Here is a 20,017-nt window from a genome sequence, read left to right as displayed (position 1 = left end):
TCACTAAACGCAAATGCATCTTTTGTAAATAATGTTGGAGTGTGCTCCTGGCTATCTGTACATTTGAAAAAAATGAAATTGGTGCAGTTTGCTTTGCTTAATAAGGAATTTGAAATTATTTATACTTTCACTTCTGCTTTTGATACTGAAGTATATTTTGAACCAAATAGTTTGACTTTTACTCAAGTTCTATTTTACTGGGTGACTTTCACTTGAGTAACCATCTATTAAGGTATCTATATTTCTACTCAAGTACTGTATGACAACTGGATACTTCTTCCACCACTGCTGGGTAGTCATGGCCTGCCTGCCTCTGCGGAATCTGTCAGATGGCCAGTTTACAGTTTACTCATATGATGTACTTTATAGAGTGTTGTTTTATATCATGACTCAATTAAGTCATGTGTGTATTTGCTTGTCTGAAAATTACCTGATTACCTGAGTGAATCAAGCTTCTACCAAAGTTTCTTTTGGCAATTATTTATTTGTTAAAGTCTGCTTAAGGTTCATGGTCCTCCAGACTACCCGCCACACCCTCTTCAGCCCACTACCTCGGTGTGGTGGACACAATTAATCCAACCAACCACAAAAACAGGAATTACGTAAAAAATATATAGATTTATAAAAATAACAAAAACTTGAATTGTCAAATAACTGGCGACCAGGAACACCTTTCCTTTTTATATGAAATAAGACCCATCCCTCAACGCGTTATTTGGTGCTACTTATCAGGAGAATATTGAGACCTCCCACTTTCTTTTGCAATCAATCCTTCTATTGTACAACAGTGTTTCAGTTATTTTGAAATTACTCAATAAACAAATCTGTTTTGAGTTTTAAAAATGAAAACCTCTCCCCAGCAGAATAAATAGATTGTATATAGTGTTGCATCTGTGTATATTGTGTTTGGCACATTGCTGACTGGAGTCCCGGGGGTTCTCTCTCCCTCATCATGTACATAAAGAACAATAAATGGAGAACAACTTTCAATAAATCGTGTGCCATTACTCCATGTCTGTTGTCCCTTTCCTTCCTCTTTCTGTACAACCAAAGTGAGGCAGTCATTAAACAGGGATTAAGAGACAGGCTTTCATAATGTAGCAGAAAGGACATGATACAGGCATGATACAGCCCCCAGAATGGAGGTAAGGCTGAACTCGAGGCTTTAAATTAAAGATAAAAAGGACTTGAGATATGATTTTGCTTTATTTGAATTTGATTTGTAAAATAACCCTTGAAAAGTGTTTGATTACCTATTATAAAATTATGTTATGATGAATTATGATAGGTAAATGAAAGCTGTAGAATTTGCTATGGATTATGATGAGTGAAATGAAATTGAACAACTTATTTGTTAAATTAGTAAAATTGCTGCATGCAGCAGTATAAAAGTCAATGCTTTGATTTCACAGTGGTTGAGGGTCTTTCTATAAACTAGGGTACAAGCTGTTTAATTAGCCTACATTTTGATATTTTCCCACATCAGGAAGAACATTTCCGAATGATAGTCAAGTGACGAGCAACTGTGGTGATAGTGCATGCAGTGTTCACAAGTTACAGTGCCTTAGGAAAGTATACTGACCCAGACTTATTCTAAAATTGATTCAATACTTTTTCCCCTCATCAATCTATACACAATAACTCATAATGACGAAGCAAAAACAGGTTTAGAAATGTTGGCTAATTTATAAAAATATCTATATATAATTTTACATTTACATAAGTACTCAGATCCTTTACTCGGTATTTTGTTGAAGCACCTTTGGCAGCAATTACAGTTTCCAGTTTAACTACAAGCTTGGCACACCTGAATTTGGAGAGTTACTCCCATTCCTCTCTGCAGATTTTCCCAAGCCCTTTCAGGTTGGATGGGGAGCGTTGCTGCACAGCTATTTTCAGGTCTCTCCAGAAATGTTAGATCAGGTTTAAGTCTGGCTGGGCAACTCAAGGACATTGAGACTTGTCCCGAAGCCACTCCTGAATTGTCTTGACTGTGTGCTTAAGGTTGCTGTCCTGTTGGAAGGTGAACCTTATATAAACAGGTGTGTGCCTTTCCAAATCATGTCCAATCAAAAGAATTTATCACAGGTGGACTCCAATCAAGTTGTAGAAACATCTCAAGCATGATCAATGGAAACAGGATGCACCTGAGCTCAATTCCAAGTCTCATAGCAAATGGTCTGAATACTTACGTAAATAAGGTATATGTTTGTTAATTGTAATTAGAGGTTGACCGATTATGATTTTTCAATGCCGATACCGATTATTGGAGGACCAAAAAAAGCTGATAATAATAATCTGCATTTTTTTGTGTAATAATGACAATTACAACAATACTGAATTAACACTTTCCTTTTACCTTAATATAATACATCAATAAAATCAATTTAGCCTCAAATAAATAATGAAACATGTTCAATTTGGTTTAAATAATGCAAAAACAAAAGTGTTGGAGAAGAAAGTAAAAGTGCAATATGTGCCATGTAAAAAAAGCTAACGTTTAAGTTCCTTGGTCAGAACATGAGAACATATGAAAGCTGGTGGTTCCTTTTTACATGAATCTTCAATATTCCCAGGTAAGAATTTTTGGGTTGTAGTTATTATAGGACTATCTCTCTCTATTATACCATTTGTATTTCATATACCTTTGACTATTGGATGTTCTTATAGGCACTTTAGTATTGCCAGTGTAACAGTATAGCTTAAGTCCCGTCCCTCTCCTCGCTCCTACCTGGGCTCGAACCAGGAACACGTCGACAGCCACCCTCAAAGCATCGCTACCCATCGCTCCACAAAAGCTGCGGCCCTTGCAGAGCAAGGGGAACAACTACTCCAAGTCTCAGAGCGAGTGACGTCACCGATTGATATGCTATTAGCGCACACCCCGCTAACTAGCTAGCCATTTCACATCGGTTACACCAGCCTAATCTCGGGAGTTGATAGGCTTGAAGTCATAAACAGCTCAATACTTGAAGAACAGTGAAGAGCTGCTGGCAAATGCACTAAAGTGCTGTTTGAATAAATGCTTACAAGCCTGCTGCTGCCTACCACGGCTCAGTCAGACTGCTCTATCAAATATCAAATCATAGACTTAATTATAACATAATAACACACAGAAATACGACATTTTCAAAAACAAAACGTTTATTCTTTCAGTGAAATACGGAACCGTTCCGTATTTTATCTAACGGGTGGCATCCCTAAATATTGCTGTTACATTGTACAACCTTCAATGTTATGTCATAATTATGTACAATTCTGGCAAATTAATTACGGTCTTTGTTAGGAAGAAATTAACTTCACACAGTTCGCAACGAGCCAACCGGCCCAAACTGCTGCATATACCTTGACTGCTTGCACGGAACGCAAGAGTAGTGACACAATTTCCTTAATTATAAGAAATTCATGTTAGCAAGGCAATATTAACTAAATATGCAGGTTTAAAAATATATACTTGTGTACTGATTTTAAAGAAAGGCATTGATGTTTATAGTTAGGTTTGGTGCAACGGCATTGCTAAATCATCACCCATTTGGCGAAGTAGGCTGTGATTCGATGAGAAATGAACAGGCACCGCATCGATTATATGCAACGCAAGACACGCTAGATAAACTAGTAATATCATCAACCATGTGTAGTTAATTAACTAGTGATTATGTTAAGATTGATTGTTTTTTATAAGTTAAATGCTATCTAGCAACTTACCTTGGCTTCTTGCTGCCCTCGCGTAATAGGTAGTCAAGCCTGCCACGCAGGCTCCTCGTGGAGTGCAATGTAAGGATGGTGGTTAGGTTAGAGCGTTGGACTAGTAACCGGAAGGTTGCAAAAACGAATCCCTGAGCTGACAAGGTAAAAATCTGTCGTTCTGCCCCTGAACAAGGCAGTTAACCCACTGTTCCTAGACCAGTTAACCCACTGTTCCTAGGCCGTCATTGAAAATAAGAATGTGTTCTTAACTGACTCGCCAAGTTAAATAAAGGCGTAAAAAAAACTTTAAAAAACTATTATTATTATTATTATTTTTATTTTTTAATCGGCTAAATCGGTGTCCAAAAATACAGATTTACGATTGTTATGAAAACTTGAAATCCACATTGGATCTAATATTCCTAGCGAATTGATGTTTATCACCTGTTGCCTCCTTGATTTACAGCAGGGTCTCCATGCTCATTGTGTAGTACAGACTATAATATAGACACAACATGTAAAGTATTGGTCCCAACATACGCACCAAAAACATCTCTCAAATTGTGTGCACAAATTTGTTTACATCCCTGTTAGTGAGCTTTTCTCCTCTGCCAAGATAATCCATCTACCTGACAGGTATGGCATATCAAGAAGCTGATTAAACAGCATAATCATTATACAAGTGCACCTTGTGCTGGGGACAATAAAAGGCCACTTTCAAATGTGCAGTTTTGTCACACAACGGCACAGATGTCTCTAGTTGGATGGAGTGTGCAATTGGAGTATTTCTGTCTGTAATAAAGCCCTTTTGTGGAGAGTCAGGATTTCACATGACTGGGCAGGGGTGCAGCCATGGCTGTGCATTGGCTCACCCACTGGGGAGCCAAGTCCACCCATGGCTCTGCACCCCTGCCCAGGGGCCCCACTATTTATTTAAATGGGTTGATTAGATCCCAATATTAAACATGGACCCCCTATTTATAGAAAAACCCCTGAGCAGCATTCATATGATCCATTTATTTATCTGGATTGGGGTAAATTCCAATTTAATTTAGTGCCATTCAGCATATGAACTGAAACTATTCATACTTTCAAGAATGCAAGTATAAAAATTGCAATTCATTTGAGATAAATTCTCATTTAAATTGGAATTTCAAATTGCTTCCCGATTTGACTGAAGCGAAATCTTTTTAAGCAGTCTGGTGTAGTGGTTAGCACCCAAGACTCTGGGCCACATATACGCCTGGCGATGTGGGTACAATTCCCTCTTAACCCGTCCTCTCTGTATCTGCCTCCCTCCACATTTTCGACTATCACTGTCCATGAAAAAATTAAATACCAAAAACATATTTAAAAACAAAACTGAACTTTGTCCAACTGGGCAAATTTTAAATTTGTCAAATTTGATTGGACTTAAAAGACCCCATTGGGAGATGTTTGAGTTGAGGTTGAGGTGTATCATGCTATGGTGAAGGAAAGTACCTAATTGAAAAGAGGAACCTGAAAGCCACAAGAACTGAGACTTTTGTTTTCCAATGAAGTTACGGAGAAATGTATTGTAAAGTTGCTAAAATTTGTTTTTCCCTTCTCCCATTTAGCTGGCTTTCTTATCAGCATTCTCAACCATGGAGAATAAAGGAGTATAATTCAGGATGATTATCACAGCCATACAACTCTTTTGAAGAAAGAAAATCAGCTTTATTTTCCCAATGCATTCCGATGCATTTCCTGGAACTTAAAATGAATGTACTGTGATTTTAAAGGACAGGATTCTCCTTTGAAAGATTTCAGAACCATTGGACAGGATGTAGAACATTACTCACCTTATTCCTCTACTGCTGCACTCGTCAGACAACATGGCCGGGTTAAAATATAAAATATTAGTATCAGTAGCAATTGTCCTTCACATTGCCCAGTTCACCGTTGGCTATAGCTTCAAGAATTGCACTGAGGACCCAAACTCAAACCACACAATATTCCTTTGTATCCGTCACCAGGCAAAGAACATTTCTGCCATTATAGGTGACCTGCCACCCTATGCCACCACAATTATAATCTCCATAAACCTGATAAAACACATACCAGACAATACCTTTGTTCACCTTCCTAACCTCAGGACACTTCAGATTGACAATAACCATCTGGAGACTATAGACAACCAGGCATTCCAAAATATGAGCCAACTGAAGAGCCTAAACCTGTCCTTGAACAAAATATCAAATCTCAGCTCCTCTGTGTTTCAAGACCTCAAAAACCTTGTCAACCTGTCACTAAATAATAACTCAGTGATTAGGCTCCCTCCAGGTATTTTCTCCTCACTCTCCAATCTGGATGTCCTCATATTACGGCAGAACTACCTGAACAACTTCTCTGCGGTGGCAGAATCTGTGACTCACTTATCGAAGCTGACAAAACTAGACCTGTGCAATAACTATCTAACGTCCCTCCATCATTCTAACCATACAGACCTACCAGAGTCCCTCACCACCCTCTATCTCTGTAAAAACAAACTGGTCACTTTAGCATGTGAGTGGGGATTCCTCAGCCATGTACTACTGCTGGATCTCTCCTACAATGACCAGCTCCCTTCAAGGGCTTTCCAAGGTGTGGACTTGCAGAAGCTAAACTACATGCGTTTGCGTTCAACCAATGTTACAGTGCCAGAACTTTTGAATGTCAGCAATGTTAGAGGTGGAAACATAGACTTCTCTGGTATGGGGTTGAAGACTGACAATCTGCTCATGGAGTTATGCAGCCTTTTGAGTACAAAGGTCAAATTTGTTAAAAAGCTGAGTCTGGGAAGCAATGGGATTCTGTCATTGCGAAAGAACACACTTTCAAACTGTCCACCAATCCGAGGTTTATTGGACCTTTCCTTCAACCAGTTGAAGAAGGTAAGATGCCTCCACTTTCTCAAAGGACAGGATCAAATCAAGAAATTCACAGCAGAGAAAAACCACCTCACCTCCCTAATGTCCTGCAACAGACAGAACCTCTCTTTCCCAAATCTGACAGATCTGAGCTACCGTTACAATCGCATACTCAATGTGAACTCTTTTGCTTTCCACCACACACCAAATGTGAAGACCCTACAACTCAATATAAACATAATCGCCTATCTTGACCGTAAGGCTTTCAGTGGGCTGACTAATCTTGTCACACTGCGTCTGGACAATAACCTCCTGACCGATCTGTACAAGGATAGCTTTGAAGATCTGCATAGCCTGGAAATACTTAACCTACGTAACAATCAGATAGCTGTTATTTTCAACAAGACTTTCCATTCACTCAAACACCTGCACATTTTGGATCTTGGAGGGAACAAAATCACTCATTTTGAAGAGTCAGCCTTTGTGGGGCTCGATAACCTGGCCAATTTTTACCTTGATGGAAACAATCTCAAACAGATTGACAGCTCCAAGTTTAAACCATTCCATGCTACTCTTGAAGTTCTTGATCTACATGGGAATCAGGTTAGCTTCTCTTCTAAACGTACCAACTCTCCTTTCGTGAATCTAACAAAACTTCGCAACCTCAAACTAGATGCGCAGATGCCCCACGGCCTCAACATGCTGCCTTATGCCTTTTTCCGTGGTCTCAACTCCCTCCAATCGCTCTACCTTACCGACAATCACATCTTCAGCTTCGCAGCAGACACTTTTGACGATCTGACCAACTTGACTTTCCTCTCCTTGGACAACTCCTGTGCCGGGGTGATGCAGCTGCAGCCGGGTGTCTTCAAAAACCTGCGGAAATTGAGCAAGCTCAGTGCAAGGAACATGGGCATCCAGTCCATCTCAAAGGAGGTTTTTGGGAATCTGACAGAGCTGCAGATCTTGCTTCTCAACCAAAACGTAATGCAATCCTTAGATGTGAATGTGCTGGAGGCTCTACCTAAACTGCGTTACCTGGACCTGCGCAACATTCCTCTTAGTTGCACCTGCCTCAACAGTGACCTGCAGAACTGGACTTTGACTAACCAGAGAGTCCAGTTAGTCTTACTATACAGTCTACAGTGCCAAGATAAAAAACTCCAAAAAAGCTTCTACAACTTTGACACCAATGTTTGCTACCTGGACCTGGGAGAGTACCTTTTTGCCACCACAACCACTGTGATTTTACTGCTGACTATAATCCCACTTCTCTACACCAAGCTGTATTGGAAACTGAAGTATAGCTATTATGTGTTCCGCTCCTGGTTCGGCCAACACTGGCGCAGGCTGAGGGAGAAAGAGGAGCACTGCAAATACGATGCTTTCATCTCCTATAACTCGGCGGACGAGCCCTGGGTACTTGACCAGCTACTTCCAAACCTGGAGGGCAACGGAGCCTCTTTCAGGCTGTGCCTGCACCACCGTGACTTTGAACTGGGCCGCAACATCGTGGACAACATCGTCTCCGCCGTGTACAGCAGCCGCAAGACCATCTGCGTGGTTAGTAGGCACTTCCTGTGCAGCGAGTGGTGTTCCCTGGAGATCCAGCTGGCCAGCTACAGGCTCTTCCATGAGCTCCGGGATGTGCTCCTGCTCATCTTCCTGGAACCCATCCCTGAAAGGCAGCTCTCAGCTTACCACCGTATGAGAAAGGTCATGTTGAAGAAGACCTACCTGCAGTGGCCGGGGTCAGACTGCACGGACCCAGTCAAGGCTCAGGAACTGTTTTGGAACCATCTGAGGAGGGCGCTGAGGAGTGGGAGCAGCAGGTTTGAAGAGGATGAGGGGAGGGAGGAATACTTCAATCAGCCACCGATGGATGATGATAACTATTACTTAATGCCTTAAGGAAATGGTAATAGGACACATTTTTCCCTAGCAGCAGTCTGATTCTTGGATATGAAACAAAGGTCAATGTAGTAAAAGTACAGAAATTATGCACACACAGACACATACAAAGACAGAGAGAGGAGCTGAATCTCTTGTAAATGTGCCCTCTGTGCCATGATTTCTACTTGCTTGAAATCCAGCATCGTCTATGCTTTGATTTAGTGCTATAATAACCTTAATTCATTTTGGGGGGGGGGGGTTGTAACTTGCTCATGGAAAAAAATATTTAAAAAAATATCTTGTTCTGTACTAAATAATATTGTGATACTGTTTGTACATTTAAAAGATGAAATGGCAATGGAAATATGATCAGACATACCCTGACAAATCATGTTGCAAAGTTAAAGAATATTAAAATTAAGTATACATCTTGTTGGTAAATGTCACTGTCTCAAATCAGCAAGACACCGACAGATGAGACCTATTACTTAAGGAAAGGGTTAGAGGACACGCGTTGCCCTGGCAGAAGCCTGTTTCCAAGACATTAAACAAAGTTCAATGTAGTAAAAGTACTGCAATTATGCACACCCACACACATAGAAACAGAGAGAGGAACTGAATCTCTTGTAAAAGTGCCCTCCGTGCCATGACTCTGTCCACTACCCTCGCTATTGTTATTTTACTGCTGCTCTTTAATTATTTGTTACTTTTATTTTAAATGTTTTACTTATTACTTATTTTTTTCTTAAAACTGCATTGTTGGTTAAGGGCTTGTAAATAAACATTTCACTGTAAGGTTAGAGGACACACTTCGCCCTGGCAGCAGCCTGTTTCCAGAACATTAAACGAAGTTCGATGTAGTAAAAGTACTGAAATTATGCACACCTGTTGTATTCGGCGCATGTGACAAATAACATTTTATTTGATGTTCTACTTTCTTGAAATCCAGCATTGCTTATGCTTTGATTGACTGCTATAAGCTAAAGCCATCATTTGTTTTCTTTTATAATTTGCTTTCATGGAAAAAATGAACTTAATGCTGTTGTGATCAGTACATAATAATATTGTAATACTGTATGTACATTTAAAAGATGCAAAATGGAAATGGTAAATAAGATGAGACGTACCTTGACAAATCATGTTGCAAAGTGAATTGAAATATTCTATAAGTATTGTTATTGTAAAATATTTCTTGTTGTAAAATATCACTGTCTCAATCAGTAGTACACAACCTAAAACAAGTAAATTAATGATCTATTATTAGATTTTAATATAAGATACAGTGTGTACAGTATTTTACTTACAGGTTCATTTTATTCAGTCCATCTTACAGGGGGAGAATTGTATACCCCTCATGTCCTCGCTCCTTCTCAAAACCAATTGGAGAAAAAGGTCAGAGGGGAGTGACCTCTGGCTTTCTCATCCAATGGGTTTTGAGAAGGAGACAAGGCGAGGAATATGCAATTGGGATCTACCCATGGACAGCAGACAATCCTCTGCAGAATGCATTCATGCTAATTCATGTCTTTGATAATCTGTGCTAAAGCATTCTGCTTGTCAAAAATAATAAAAGTATACTTTAAGTAGGCCCACTGGCCACAAAAAAAAACACAAGGGCCAGATTCTTGGATATTTTGTACTGCCATAGTTGAATTGTCCACTGTGGCTGTCTGTAAACAACATACCGCATACATTCTGCAATGCATTTTCTTTTATAGTGCTTCTGTATGTTTTTGCATGCACATGTTTAAATTAGAAGTATTCATGCAATAAAAAATAAATTCTGCTGCTGTTACCTTTCTACAGCATAATTGTGTTTTTACTGTCCAGGCTGTAAGTAGTTTTAGAGTATGTGAAATGTATGAAATAACATTTTTTTTTTTAAATAATGTTCTCTCACACATTTAACTTACATTTGTAAATATACAAACAACATTTCCTGGATGGCACTTTGTCTTTCTGCCCATCATATGATGGTATTCAATAACAATAAATAAATATATCAAGTCAGTTGTAATTGTAAACAATTGGACTTGACGGTATGCATTTAGAAAAAACTCAACAACATAGCATTGTGCTTATGCACGTCTCTACTACATAGAGGATCAGTACAGTCTCATTCGGGGGAAAGACCAGCGTTCAGGGCTGGGGAAAGCAGGTAGGGACCCATGTGGCAGAGGAGGGGACAGGCCACTCTCCAGCATGTTGGAGGGGGGATAGTAGTCCATGTCAGGAAGGTGGGACCTGGAGATTACAGGGCTGGTTGAGGGGCGACGGTTGAAGCGATAGAAAGGGTGGAGCTGAAGACTGTCTAGTGGATAGTGGGTAGGAGCAGAAAAGGATGAGGAAGAACCACCAAAATGGCTTCTTTCAATGTCGTATGGATCTTGTTGCTGTGGCAAGTGTCTGTCTCTGTGTCCCTCTGTTGGCCCTGTGGGATACTGCAGGAAACACTGCATACTCCTCTCATGATAGAAAGGCTCACTGCTCCTCTCTCTCACAGTTTCGGTCTGGTTTAGAAAACTCAAATCTGGGTCATACCTCCAATTCTCAAAGTGATCCACCCTGGTTGACTCTCTCATGCTTCCCCTGTCGAATACGTCATCCCAGGGCTGAGGCAGACCGGATTGAGCTGCCCAAGGTGAGGAAGGAGGGGGGGCAAAGACATGGTGGCGAGAGGGGGAACCAGAGGGCTGGAGGTCCATGAGGAAGTGCGAGGAGGAAGCGGGCCTAAGTAGTTCTCCGATCAGTTCCCCAACCTGCTCCACACTGGGGTTGGGGTTCCATGCAGCAGCCTAAAGAGAAGCGAGTGTGGCAGCAATTGGTTTGTTATCATACAGTATATCTAAGTATTGCAAAGAAGACTGTCATTTAGAACATTCTGTGACAATTTCACGAACAAAATGTACTGTAGCATTATAGTAGCACGTTCTACTGCAAATTTGTTTAGGAAATCCTATCACAATAAACCTACAATTACCAATTATATATAAGATGTCACTTCACCATTTTTATTTACTATTACGCTATATGGCTGATGATGACTGATAGTTCAATGTCTTATGCTCGTACCGTGTCCAGGCTGTTCTGCGACCCAATGAGGGGCTGAGGAGGGGTCATTCTGTTGGGGCATAGCTGCTTCCTCCTCCTCTTGTTGGGGGCTGACCTCTGGGCGTCCAGGCACAGATGCTCCACCATGCTCTCTCCAAAACCACCACCCAATGGAGCTGTGATAGTTGAAAAATCATTCAACTAAACTACACCACTGAAGATATTTTCAAAGTCCCCACTGTGGTGTACAATACTATCGATATCGAAATGCAGTTAGGCTACAATAAAACATTTGACAAATAATACAGATAGGCCACAATTTCAATCAATATGATCTGATTAGTTACAGTATGATTATATGATCAAGAGTACAGAGGATTCCATTTCTTATTGCGGTCCTCAACCCAACACTCACAACCGCAAGCACATTATATACCATACCTGCAGGCCAGCCTCCATATGCACCTACGCCTTCCAGGATTGTGCTCTGCCCCAGCCCGGCCCTGGTTGTGGTGGGTCCTGTACCGAAGCTGAGACGTCGCTGCACATTGAGTAGGTTCTCCTGCAGCTGGAGCCCGTGCCTCTCCCGTAGGGCCTGCAGCAGCACCTCCCTACTTTCCGCCACAAGGTGTCTCCTGCGGAGCAGTGGCAGCTGCAGAGACCTGCACAGACGCGCAGCTACCACACTGACAGGGTTGGTGACAGTTTGCTGCATCTGATTGTCTGAGCTCTCACTGCGTCCACATCTTGCTGAGAAGGAAGACATTGTGATGTTTGGACTGGGCCTGAATGGCTGTGTGTGTGGGAGAATAGGTCCATGGTTTTTGGGGGTCTGCTCCATGGTAAGGACAACAGGCTTAACCTCAGCCCTTGTGTCAGGTGGTCTCTCATTTTCATTCTTTCCACTGGGTGACAACAGTGTTTCACAGACTACAGGCCTGGGCCCCTTGCTCTTGTTTCGAACCACACGTGAGGGACTCTCTGTTGATGATAGGGTAACTACGCCGCCCTCTGATGATGTCAGACCGCTATGATGTGTCTGTCCTGGTGTGATACCAGACTCCTGTCTGTTAGAGTGACTGGCTACATTCTTCTCCAGACAAACCTGAATAGATGTGAATTTTCTTCTGAAATCCTCTTGTGTATCCCCATGAGAACACTTAAAAAGTCTGCTTTCTGAATTAGACCTATACTCATCACACTTGTTGGCCTTAGTACTACTCTTTGCTACTACTCTTTCTACTCTCCCTTTATCTGGATCCTCCTCAACATTGTCAGGAACAGCAACTTCACCAACATCTGAATCAGGCCCAGGAGAGGAGAAAGGAAGGGAAGATGAGGGTGGAAGGGGAGGAAGAGTAGCAGTAGTTTTGCCTCGTTCCCCGCGCTGCCCAAGCTTCTCCAACTTCCTCTGCTCACTCAGCAGGCGCTCGATGTCGATGGACTTCACCTCATGGTTGAACAGGCCATGGTGGCCGATGAGACGGTTGTTCGTGATGATGCTGGGCTCTTGCCCAGCGGGGAAGACGCGGGCTAATGGCGCATCTCTCCGTGGAGGATGGCGAGAGCAGCTTTGGCAGCAACCATGACAGTGGTCCTTCTCTTTGCTGCTTTGGTGCTGGTGGGATCTGCTATTTGATCCTCCTCTGCTTACCTGTCTCCTCTCCTTGCGTGTTTTTAGTCGTTTAGTCTTGTTCGTCTGGCTGTTTTGTGCTTCTGTGTTCTTGGTATGGCTTGAAGAGCAGCAGTGTGGAGTGGATCTGTTGGTTGGGCTACAGGTTTTATCTGTAGACTTGAAGTGCTTGCTAAAAACATGCAGGACATTCTGCTTCTCTGTTAAGGCTCTGCCATGTAGATGGCTCATCATGAGGTGGAATGCTAGGTGCACAGAAAAGACTGAATAATTTTTTAAAAATCTGGCTGTTGGGTCACATGCAGAAGTATTATTTGAAACAGAACACTTTTGATCATTAACACAAATTAATGAAACCTGGAACATTAGCTAACGTTGTCAGAAAAATAACTTCCACTAGCAAACCTAGTAGCTAGATATGGCCAACATTATCAAGCTAGCAAGACAAAACAGTTCGCAATAACAAAAAGTATTCAATCAGCACACATGAACAAAATAATGTTGTTGATTAGCTAACGTTAGTAAACAAACGGCAGTCACTCACCAGCAAATTTTTTCCGGACAAATTAGGCACAGGTGCAGGAAATCAAGGCGAAATTTAAAAAAAAGACTAGAAAGATACCCCGATACAGTGTTGCATGTACCAGTGATATTATGTAACATAAACTAGCAAGATACAGAAAACGTGTAATCTACAATTTCGCAAACTATCCAAAAATGGAAGTTGGGGTAAACACATTCTAGTTTTGAAAATGTCTGGTTGCCCAGCAACGTCCCGGACTAGCCACCGACATCACATTGAAAAGGTGATGTGCTAATCAATGTAGCTGCGCGTGTTCGTGTAGGCAGGGTATATTCAGCAATATCACCCAACTGAGTAAAACAGCACATTCAATTTGCATAATTTCCTCATGTGGCACATGCAGTTTTAGCTGGCTGGTGCGAACTAACTAATATACAGAGTAACGTAATAGATAACTCAACTTTCAATTGACTTCACTTTCAATGAAACAACCATCTACGTTTGTGAAATTGGCGAGACGTAAATCGAACATGATTTGATTAATGACATGACGCGGGAGAGTTCGGCGATAATCGCAGTCTTTTGTAAAGTTATATGTTTGAAGTTGAGAAGCTCTCATGGTCTGTCAGTTGGTCCCGTGTAGCTCAGTTGGAAGCGCATGACGCTTTTAACGCCAAGGTTGTTGGTTCGATTCTTGGGGGGAAGAAGTATGAACATGTAAGCACTATTGCTCAGGATAATAACGTCTGCAAAATGACTCAAATGTAAAATGTACTCTACGGCGACGCGCCTTTCACTAGTGAACAAACACCGGACGATTCCAAAACCAGAAATTAGGAGGTAGGCTACAGTTTATCCGCAACTATAATTCCCTTTGGCAGTCACTTTGATAGCCATGATTTAGTGAAAATACGTGTTTTTATGAAAGTATTCATACACAGTACTAATTGTATGCGTATACATATCACTAGACTGGAAAAAACAACAATATTTTACTGAAGTAGCTCACCTATGAGTGGTCAATGGTACATTCTATAGGGACTTGAAATTTTACTTTCAGGAACTATCAGGCAGCCCGAAACACAATTACGGTATTGTAAAACAGTAATACCTGTTAGTTATTCAGCAACCACACATATTAATATGAAAAGGTCTGTACGTTGATGCACCACATTGCCAATGCATCATTGGTTCGTAGCACTTTATTCTAACCTTATGATTAGCTAGCTAGCTACTGTATAGCTAGCTGACTATTCCTGTAGCCTGGCTTGACATATGACTAACGAATCCTCGTGTTTTTGGTGTATTTGTGCTAAAGTATTAGTTAATGCAATCGTTATTATTATTAGGCCCCATAATATGTGCCAGTGCACGCCCATTTGTGAATAGGGTTACACATTTCACTTGGAATTGTTTTGCACTACTCTACTGTAGTGACCCAGCTAGCTACCCGTGGTTAGTTGCTTTTTGATTCACACACAGTAAGCATCCAACCATCTGCTCTAATCTACCAAGCCTTGATTTTCACGTTGTTTCTTTCTGACACTAAGACAGACAAAGTGATGAGCTCAGGAGACTCCAACCCCGCCGCCACACCCACTCCTTGTGTGGACATCCAGGGAGATGGCAGATGGATGTCTTTGGTGTGTATCCTGCTGCCATTTCAGAATCCCAGTAACCTGTATTGTCAATTTCCTCTCATGTCCTGATTCAGAGGGGTTGGGTTAAATGCGGAAGACACATTTTGGTTGAATGCATTCAGTTGTGCAACTGACTAGGTATCCCCTTTCCTCTGTCCTTCTGCCTACAGCATAACCACTTTGTGTCTAACAGCAAGGACAAGGAACCAGATGTCCTGTTTGTAGGAGACTCTCTTGTCCAGCTCTTGCACCAGTTTGAGGTAATCTCTCTATCCTGACAGCTGTAATGGGACTGCAAACATTGGTATCATTTGTTGGTTGGAACTTTAGCTAACATAATTTCCCACATTTTAATATTTTCTGATTACAAGTCTTGTTATTTCAGAAGAAGACATGTTAGCTGCTAGGATATGCTAGTTGACATACTGGTATTGTGTTCATTTGTTTTTGTCAGGTGTGGCGAGAGCTGTTCTCCCCTCTCCACGCTCTCAACTTTGGGGTGGGTGGTGACGAAACGCAGCACGTCTTGTGGAGATTGAGCAATGGAGAGTTGGCCCACATCAGCCCAAAGGTATATATACACAAAGACAACACGTTAGTACATTACATTAGAGTTGATCATACATCAGATTTAAACCCTAATGGCTGCACAGATCCATGGTCTCAAGCCTGTTCCCAGGCCAAAAAGCACTTTCAGTATCAGTCATTGAAAATGCTTTTAAATGAAGTGGTATGAATGAAACTGTCCACCAAGTTGATGTTTGTGCCTCTGCCTCCACCAGGTTGTGGTGCTGTGGGTGGGAACCCATAATCACGGTCACACTGCAGAACAGATCTGTGGAGGCATTATGGCCATAGTCCAACTCATCAAGGACAAGCTGCCGAAGGCTTACACTCTCATACTGGTGGGTTTTTCTTCCTCTTTTCTACCACATGTGACTTCAAACATTTCCCATTACAACGGTTTATCATTTTCCTGTATGTGATTCACTGTTACTAAGTACTGATGTTCCTTCCTTTGACCTGTTCAACTGCCAGAATTGAATGTCTGCCAGTGTTGAATGTTATGGTTAAAGTTTGCTGAAAGACTTCGCAGAGGACACACTGATAATGTATCTGTGACACTGTCATTCTGTAGCAGCTGGTGTTGTGACTTCCTACAAGCCTCTCGGGCTGGTGTTTACTCAACACTCGGTGCTGTGGGATTATATAAGTACCCTCTCAGACAAGCCCGTTAGACATTTCTCTTGGCTTCTGTTCTGGAGATGTTCTCCCTGAATTCTTGTAATAAACTGAAATGATTTAAATTAATGTGATTGACTGCGCTCCCATTTGTTCACTTGGAAAATCCCCTTTAGAAGATAACCCAAAACTAAATTATGAACGGCATGCTTTATGGACTCCATTATCATTGCTAACTATATTGGCACGTTTGTCCTTTCCAGCATGGCAACAATGTGTCTATAATGCACAGGAGGTTGGTGGGACCTTAATTGGGGAGAATGGGCTTGTGGTAATGGCTGAAGCTGAATCAGTGGAATGGTATCTAACACATGGTTTTCAGGTGTTTGATGCCATTCCATATGCTCCATTCCGAACATTATTATGAACCGTTCTCCCCTCAGCAGCCTCCTGTGCTATCATGTATGTTTCCAACCACAGGGAGTGCTGCCCAGGGGTAAGATGCCCAACCCCCTGCGGGAGAGGAACGCCCAGGTCAACAAGCTGGTCAAGGATGCAGTGTCCTCTCTCCCCCACGCCTCCCTCCTCAACGTTGACCCCGGCTTTGTGCACTCGGACGGCAGCATCTCCCACCAGGACCTGTATGACTTCCTCCACCTCACCCCTCAGGGCTACCAGGCTGTGTGCCAGCCGCTACACGCCCACCTCAAGGGCCTGCTGGAGAAACAGGCTGAAAACTGAATACCAACTGATTGAGAACTGATGGCCAATGACCCACTCACTACATCAGAGGTAAAAACCCTGGTCCTGGAGAGCCACAAGAGTACAGGCTTTTAGCACATTCACTGCTTTTAGTACACTTTTTAGTATTTAAGTAGAGACTTTTGTTCCAACCCATGATTCAAATAATGATCTAGTCCTTGATTAGTTGAATCACGTTGAATGTTTTGAATGCTGGGCTGGAAGAAAAGCCTGAACTTAAAAGGCTTTCCAGAACCAGGGTTGGTAACCACTGCACAACTCTATTCTATGGGACAGTTACTGTAACTTACCACCAAAATGGCAGCGTAGAGGACCGCTAAACACTAATCGGATCAAATATCAGATTTGACCACTTATAACCAATTGAGATGTGATTAAGCAGATTTAAGAGATTGTCCTTCTCTTCAGTTTCATTCTGTATTATGGATATCATGCACCAATATGTTAGGATCTGTCTTTCCTGGCTGATAGATACTTCATAAGAGCTTCCCCACAGAAAGGTTAGGAGAATCAGAAAACCTACCATACTAAAGGTTTGTTTTGTTTCCTCTCAAAATATCAACATTTCCGGTCTTTTTCTCCTCACTTTGAAAACGTCTACAGTTCTATTGATCTGATTGGTTACTGATCTGATTGGTTACTAATAATATAATTTAAAATCCCTCAAATTGTGTCCCATATGTGTTTAGACACGGCAACCATTTACAGTGATGATGCAACAAGGCATCACTTGGCCAGTTGGCTCCACTGTTAAAGCATTACTTGTTTCCGGTATCTGTTTGCCACCGTTGCTTTTTGTTACTTGTGAAGATTTAGGCTGAATATGTCTTATTTTGGCTGTAGAAATATGGAGAATGAAGGGGAATGGTATGGTGTATTTGGAGTGAATGATGAGGGCATTTCAAAGTAGCGCTGAGGCTGTTGGGTATTTGGCTTGGATATGACATGATACTGAGTCAGTGTGTATGTATGTGTTGTAGCTAGCTTATACTTGTCTTGCACTCTTTATTCAAAGGCAGTCACCTCACGAGACCCAAGACTCCCTATAAAGGCTGCGTAGACTGTTTGTATATACTGCAAATGTAGTCCTAACTGCCTTTATCTTGAATGTTGATTGTGGAAAAACTGAATATGTGATGTCAAAATGCAATGCATTAAAACCAATGAAAGCTTACAGTATGCACGGACATTGGTTCTTTGTTTGCAGCTTCCAACCAATGAAGTGTGTCTGCATGATGGCTCTGCAAAGAAAAGTTTTTAAACCAAAATAACAACCTTTAGCTGTATCCTGTCAAAATATCCAGTGTGTGTGTTCCAGAGTGTGTTTGATTGCTTAATGTACTCAAAACAATGGGTGCAGCGAAAGTTCAGATGGAACACAACAATGGAGAGATTTATTGTATTGGGATGACCAAACAGTTTTATACCGGCATGTGATGATGTGAGCACATCCAAGATACTGTACCTGCATGTGTTGAGTTATGCCTGAGCAGAGAACCACAAGAGAGCTGTCTAGTGACACACAGCACTGTGATGAGACGTTGGACCCGCTCCTTCCTATGGTTAGTTGGCCGTGTCAGTTGTCGAGAAGTATTTGTTTACTAGTTCCACCTTACAGCTTCTAACATGCTGAAAATGGAAGCTCAAGAGACCAAGTGTAAATATCTGTTTTTAAGTTGGTCTTCAGAGATACCATCGACATGGGGATGAATGATCCAGCCAATCCAGCGTAGCGGTGTGGAGCTCAATACCATGACTGATTAATGGAATCCAGCAAGCACCAAACCGTTATGCCGTGAAAGAATGTTCATGTCCTATGACAGTCAATGTGAGATTTGACTCTGTGCAAACAGAACTTCTCTAACCCTTTCACATAAACTGTCATTTAGTTTCCTCTAATCGCTTGAATGATGATCTGGGCAGCATATTGACCTATCAGATCAAAGACGTTTTTAATTCCTCATTGTTTTGCAAGAGGAATATTTGATCATTGTCTTGTTTGCCAAGGAAACACAATCGCAGTGTCTGGCTGACAGTTTCAAGCGTCCTTCAAGTCTTCAGGTGAACATTCTATTTAATGAACGTTATTTGTTAGTTTGCTCTCAAAGAAGGTATATTTATTGAACATAAGGCATGAAGCCAGAAGAGTGTTTTTCCATCACAGGTCAGTATCATGAAGGACTCTCATCCACCCGTCAGGCTGACGTCACTCATCAGTAACACTATGAGTTGTTGTTTTCGCCAACGTCCACTTTTTCCAAAACGCTTGGCGGATATAAAAGAATCCAGGCAGGTGTAGGTAGGGGGACACGCTTCATACAACATGGCCCATTTTTATCTCAGATTGAGACACACGTCTATATAAAGGGCTGAAGTAAAATAATCCAGGCAGGTGTAGGTAGGGGGACACGCTTCATACAACATGGCCCATTTTATCTCAGATTGAGACACACGTCTATATAAAGGGCTGAAGTAACTGCGGAGGTTAGTTGTTCATTCAGTAGTAGCTGCAGAGGTGTGTTTGCACATTCACAAGGATATTGTGGCCAGAGGAATGGGAATAAAGATGCTTTTGCTGTTCTGTGTATTGGCATTCACTGGTCAAGCGCAAGGTAAAGTATTGAACATTCTGTTTGATTTACTGTTGAATGTACTTGGCTTTATAATGTGCAGTGAGTTATAGCAGGTTACACCTATTACAGCTGCTACTGATGTGCATCATGTGAGGTGTCTGAAAGAACTACATTTAGCTCTTAACTCATATGGAGACTTATAG

General features: G+C 41.6%; 3 protein-coding genes across 12 annotated transcripts; 2 read left to right on the top strand and 1 right to left on the bottom strand.

Moving 5' to 3' along the window:
• Nucleotides 1–1,036: 1,036 nt before the first annotated feature.
• LOC124006481 (toll-like receptor 13) lies at nt 1,037–10,251 on the top strand. Its single transcript, XM_046316523.1, has 2 exons — nt 1,037–1,145; nt 5,286–10,251. The coding sequence occupies exon 2, from the start codon at nt 5,544–5,546 to the stop codon at nt 8,466–8,468; it is 2,925 nt and encodes a 974-aa protein (XP_046172479.1). The 5' UTR covers nt 1,037–1,145; nt 5,286–5,543; the 3' UTR covers nt 8,469–10,251.
• Nucleotides 10,252–10,555: 304 nt separating this feature from the next.
• si:dkey-250k15.4 lies at nt 10,556–14,436 on the bottom strand. Of its 3 annotated transcripts, none has more exons than XM_046316526.1 (4): nt 13,679–14,436; nt 11,943–13,397; nt 11,523–11,677; nt 10,556–11,245 (listed from the first exon to the last, which is right to left on the bottom strand). In XM_046316526.1, the coding sequence occupies exons 2-4, from the start codon at nt 13,366–13,368 to the stop codon at nt 10,556–10,558; spliced, it is 2,271 nt and encodes a 756-aa protein (XP_046172482.1). In that variant the 5' UTR covers nt 13,369–13,397; nt 13,679–14,436. The 3 variants fall into 3 exon arrangements, with proteins under 3 accessions (XP_046172482.1, XP_046172481.1, XP_046172480.1); XM_046316525.1 differs by having other exon boundaries at nt 11,943–13,379; XM_046316524.1 differs by having other exon boundaries at nt 11,943–14,436.
• LOC124006483 (platelet-activating factor acetylhydrolase IB subunit alpha1-like) lies at nt 13,872–18,415 on the top strand. Of its 8 annotated transcripts, none has more exons than XM_046316528.1 (6): nt 13,872–13,940; nt 15,208–15,300; nt 15,468–15,557; nt 15,752–15,868; nt 16,080–16,202; nt 16,960–18,415. In XM_046316528.1, exons 1-6 carry the CDS (start codon nt 13,887–13,889, stop codon nt 17,218–17,220), a joined length of 738 nt encoding a protein of 245 aa, XP_046172484.1. In that variant the 5' UTR covers nt 13,872–13,886; the 3' UTR covers nt 17,221–18,415. The 8 variants fall into 8 exon arrangements, with proteins under 8 accessions (XP_046172484.1, XP_046172483.1, XP_046172490.1 ...); XM_046316527.1 differs by lacking the exon at nt 13,872–13,940 and adding an exon at nt 14,176–14,374; XM_046316534.1 differs by lacking the exon at nt 13,872–13,940 and adding an exon at nt 14,446–14,497.
• Nucleotides 18,416–20,017: the final 1,602 nt, after the last annotated feature.

Source organism: Oncorhynchus gorbuscha, linkage group LG19 (genome assembly GCF_021184085.1).
Source record: "Oncorhynchus gorbuscha isolate QuinsamMale2020 ecotype Even-year linkage group LG19, OgorEven_v1.0, whole genome shotgun sequence".
Classification (NCBI taxonomy): Eukaryota; Metazoa; Chordata; class Actinopteri; order Salmoniformes; family Salmonidae; genus Oncorhynchus; species Oncorhynchus gorbuscha.
This window is presented reverse-complemented; position numbering and strand designations above follow the sequence as displayed.

Bases quoted from the DNA above. Each gene is read 5' to 3' on its own strand.
- LOC124006481 (XM_046316523.1), top strand. From the start codon at position 5,544: ATGGCCGGGTTAAAATATAAAATATTAGTATCAGTAGCAATTGTCCTT.
- si:dkey-250k15.4 (XM_046316524.1), bottom strand. From the start codon at position 13,500: ATGTTCCAGGTTTCATTAATTTGTGTTAATGATCAAAAGTGTTCTGTT. The intron at 11,678-11,942 runs GTATGGTATATA...CAACTATCACAG, and splicing joins ATATGGAGGCTGGCCTGCAG to CTCCATTGGGTGGTGGTTTT. The intron at 11,246-11,522 runs GTACGAGCATAA...GCTTCTCTTTAG, and splicing joins CGCAGAACAGCCTGGACACG to GCTGCTGCATGGAACCCCAA.
- LOC124006483 (XM_046316527.1), top strand. From the start codon at position 14,252: ATGTTTGAAGTTGAGAAGCTCTCATGGTCTGTCAGTTGGTCCCGTGTA. The intron at 15,301-15,467 runs GTGTGTATCCTG...TTCTGCCTACAG, and splicing joins ATGGCAGATGGATGTCTTTG to CATAACCACTTTGTGTCTAA. The intron at 16,203-16,959 runs GTGGGTTTTTCT...TTCCAACCACAG, and splicing joins AGGCTTACACTCTCATACTG to GGAGTGCTGCCCAGGGGTAA.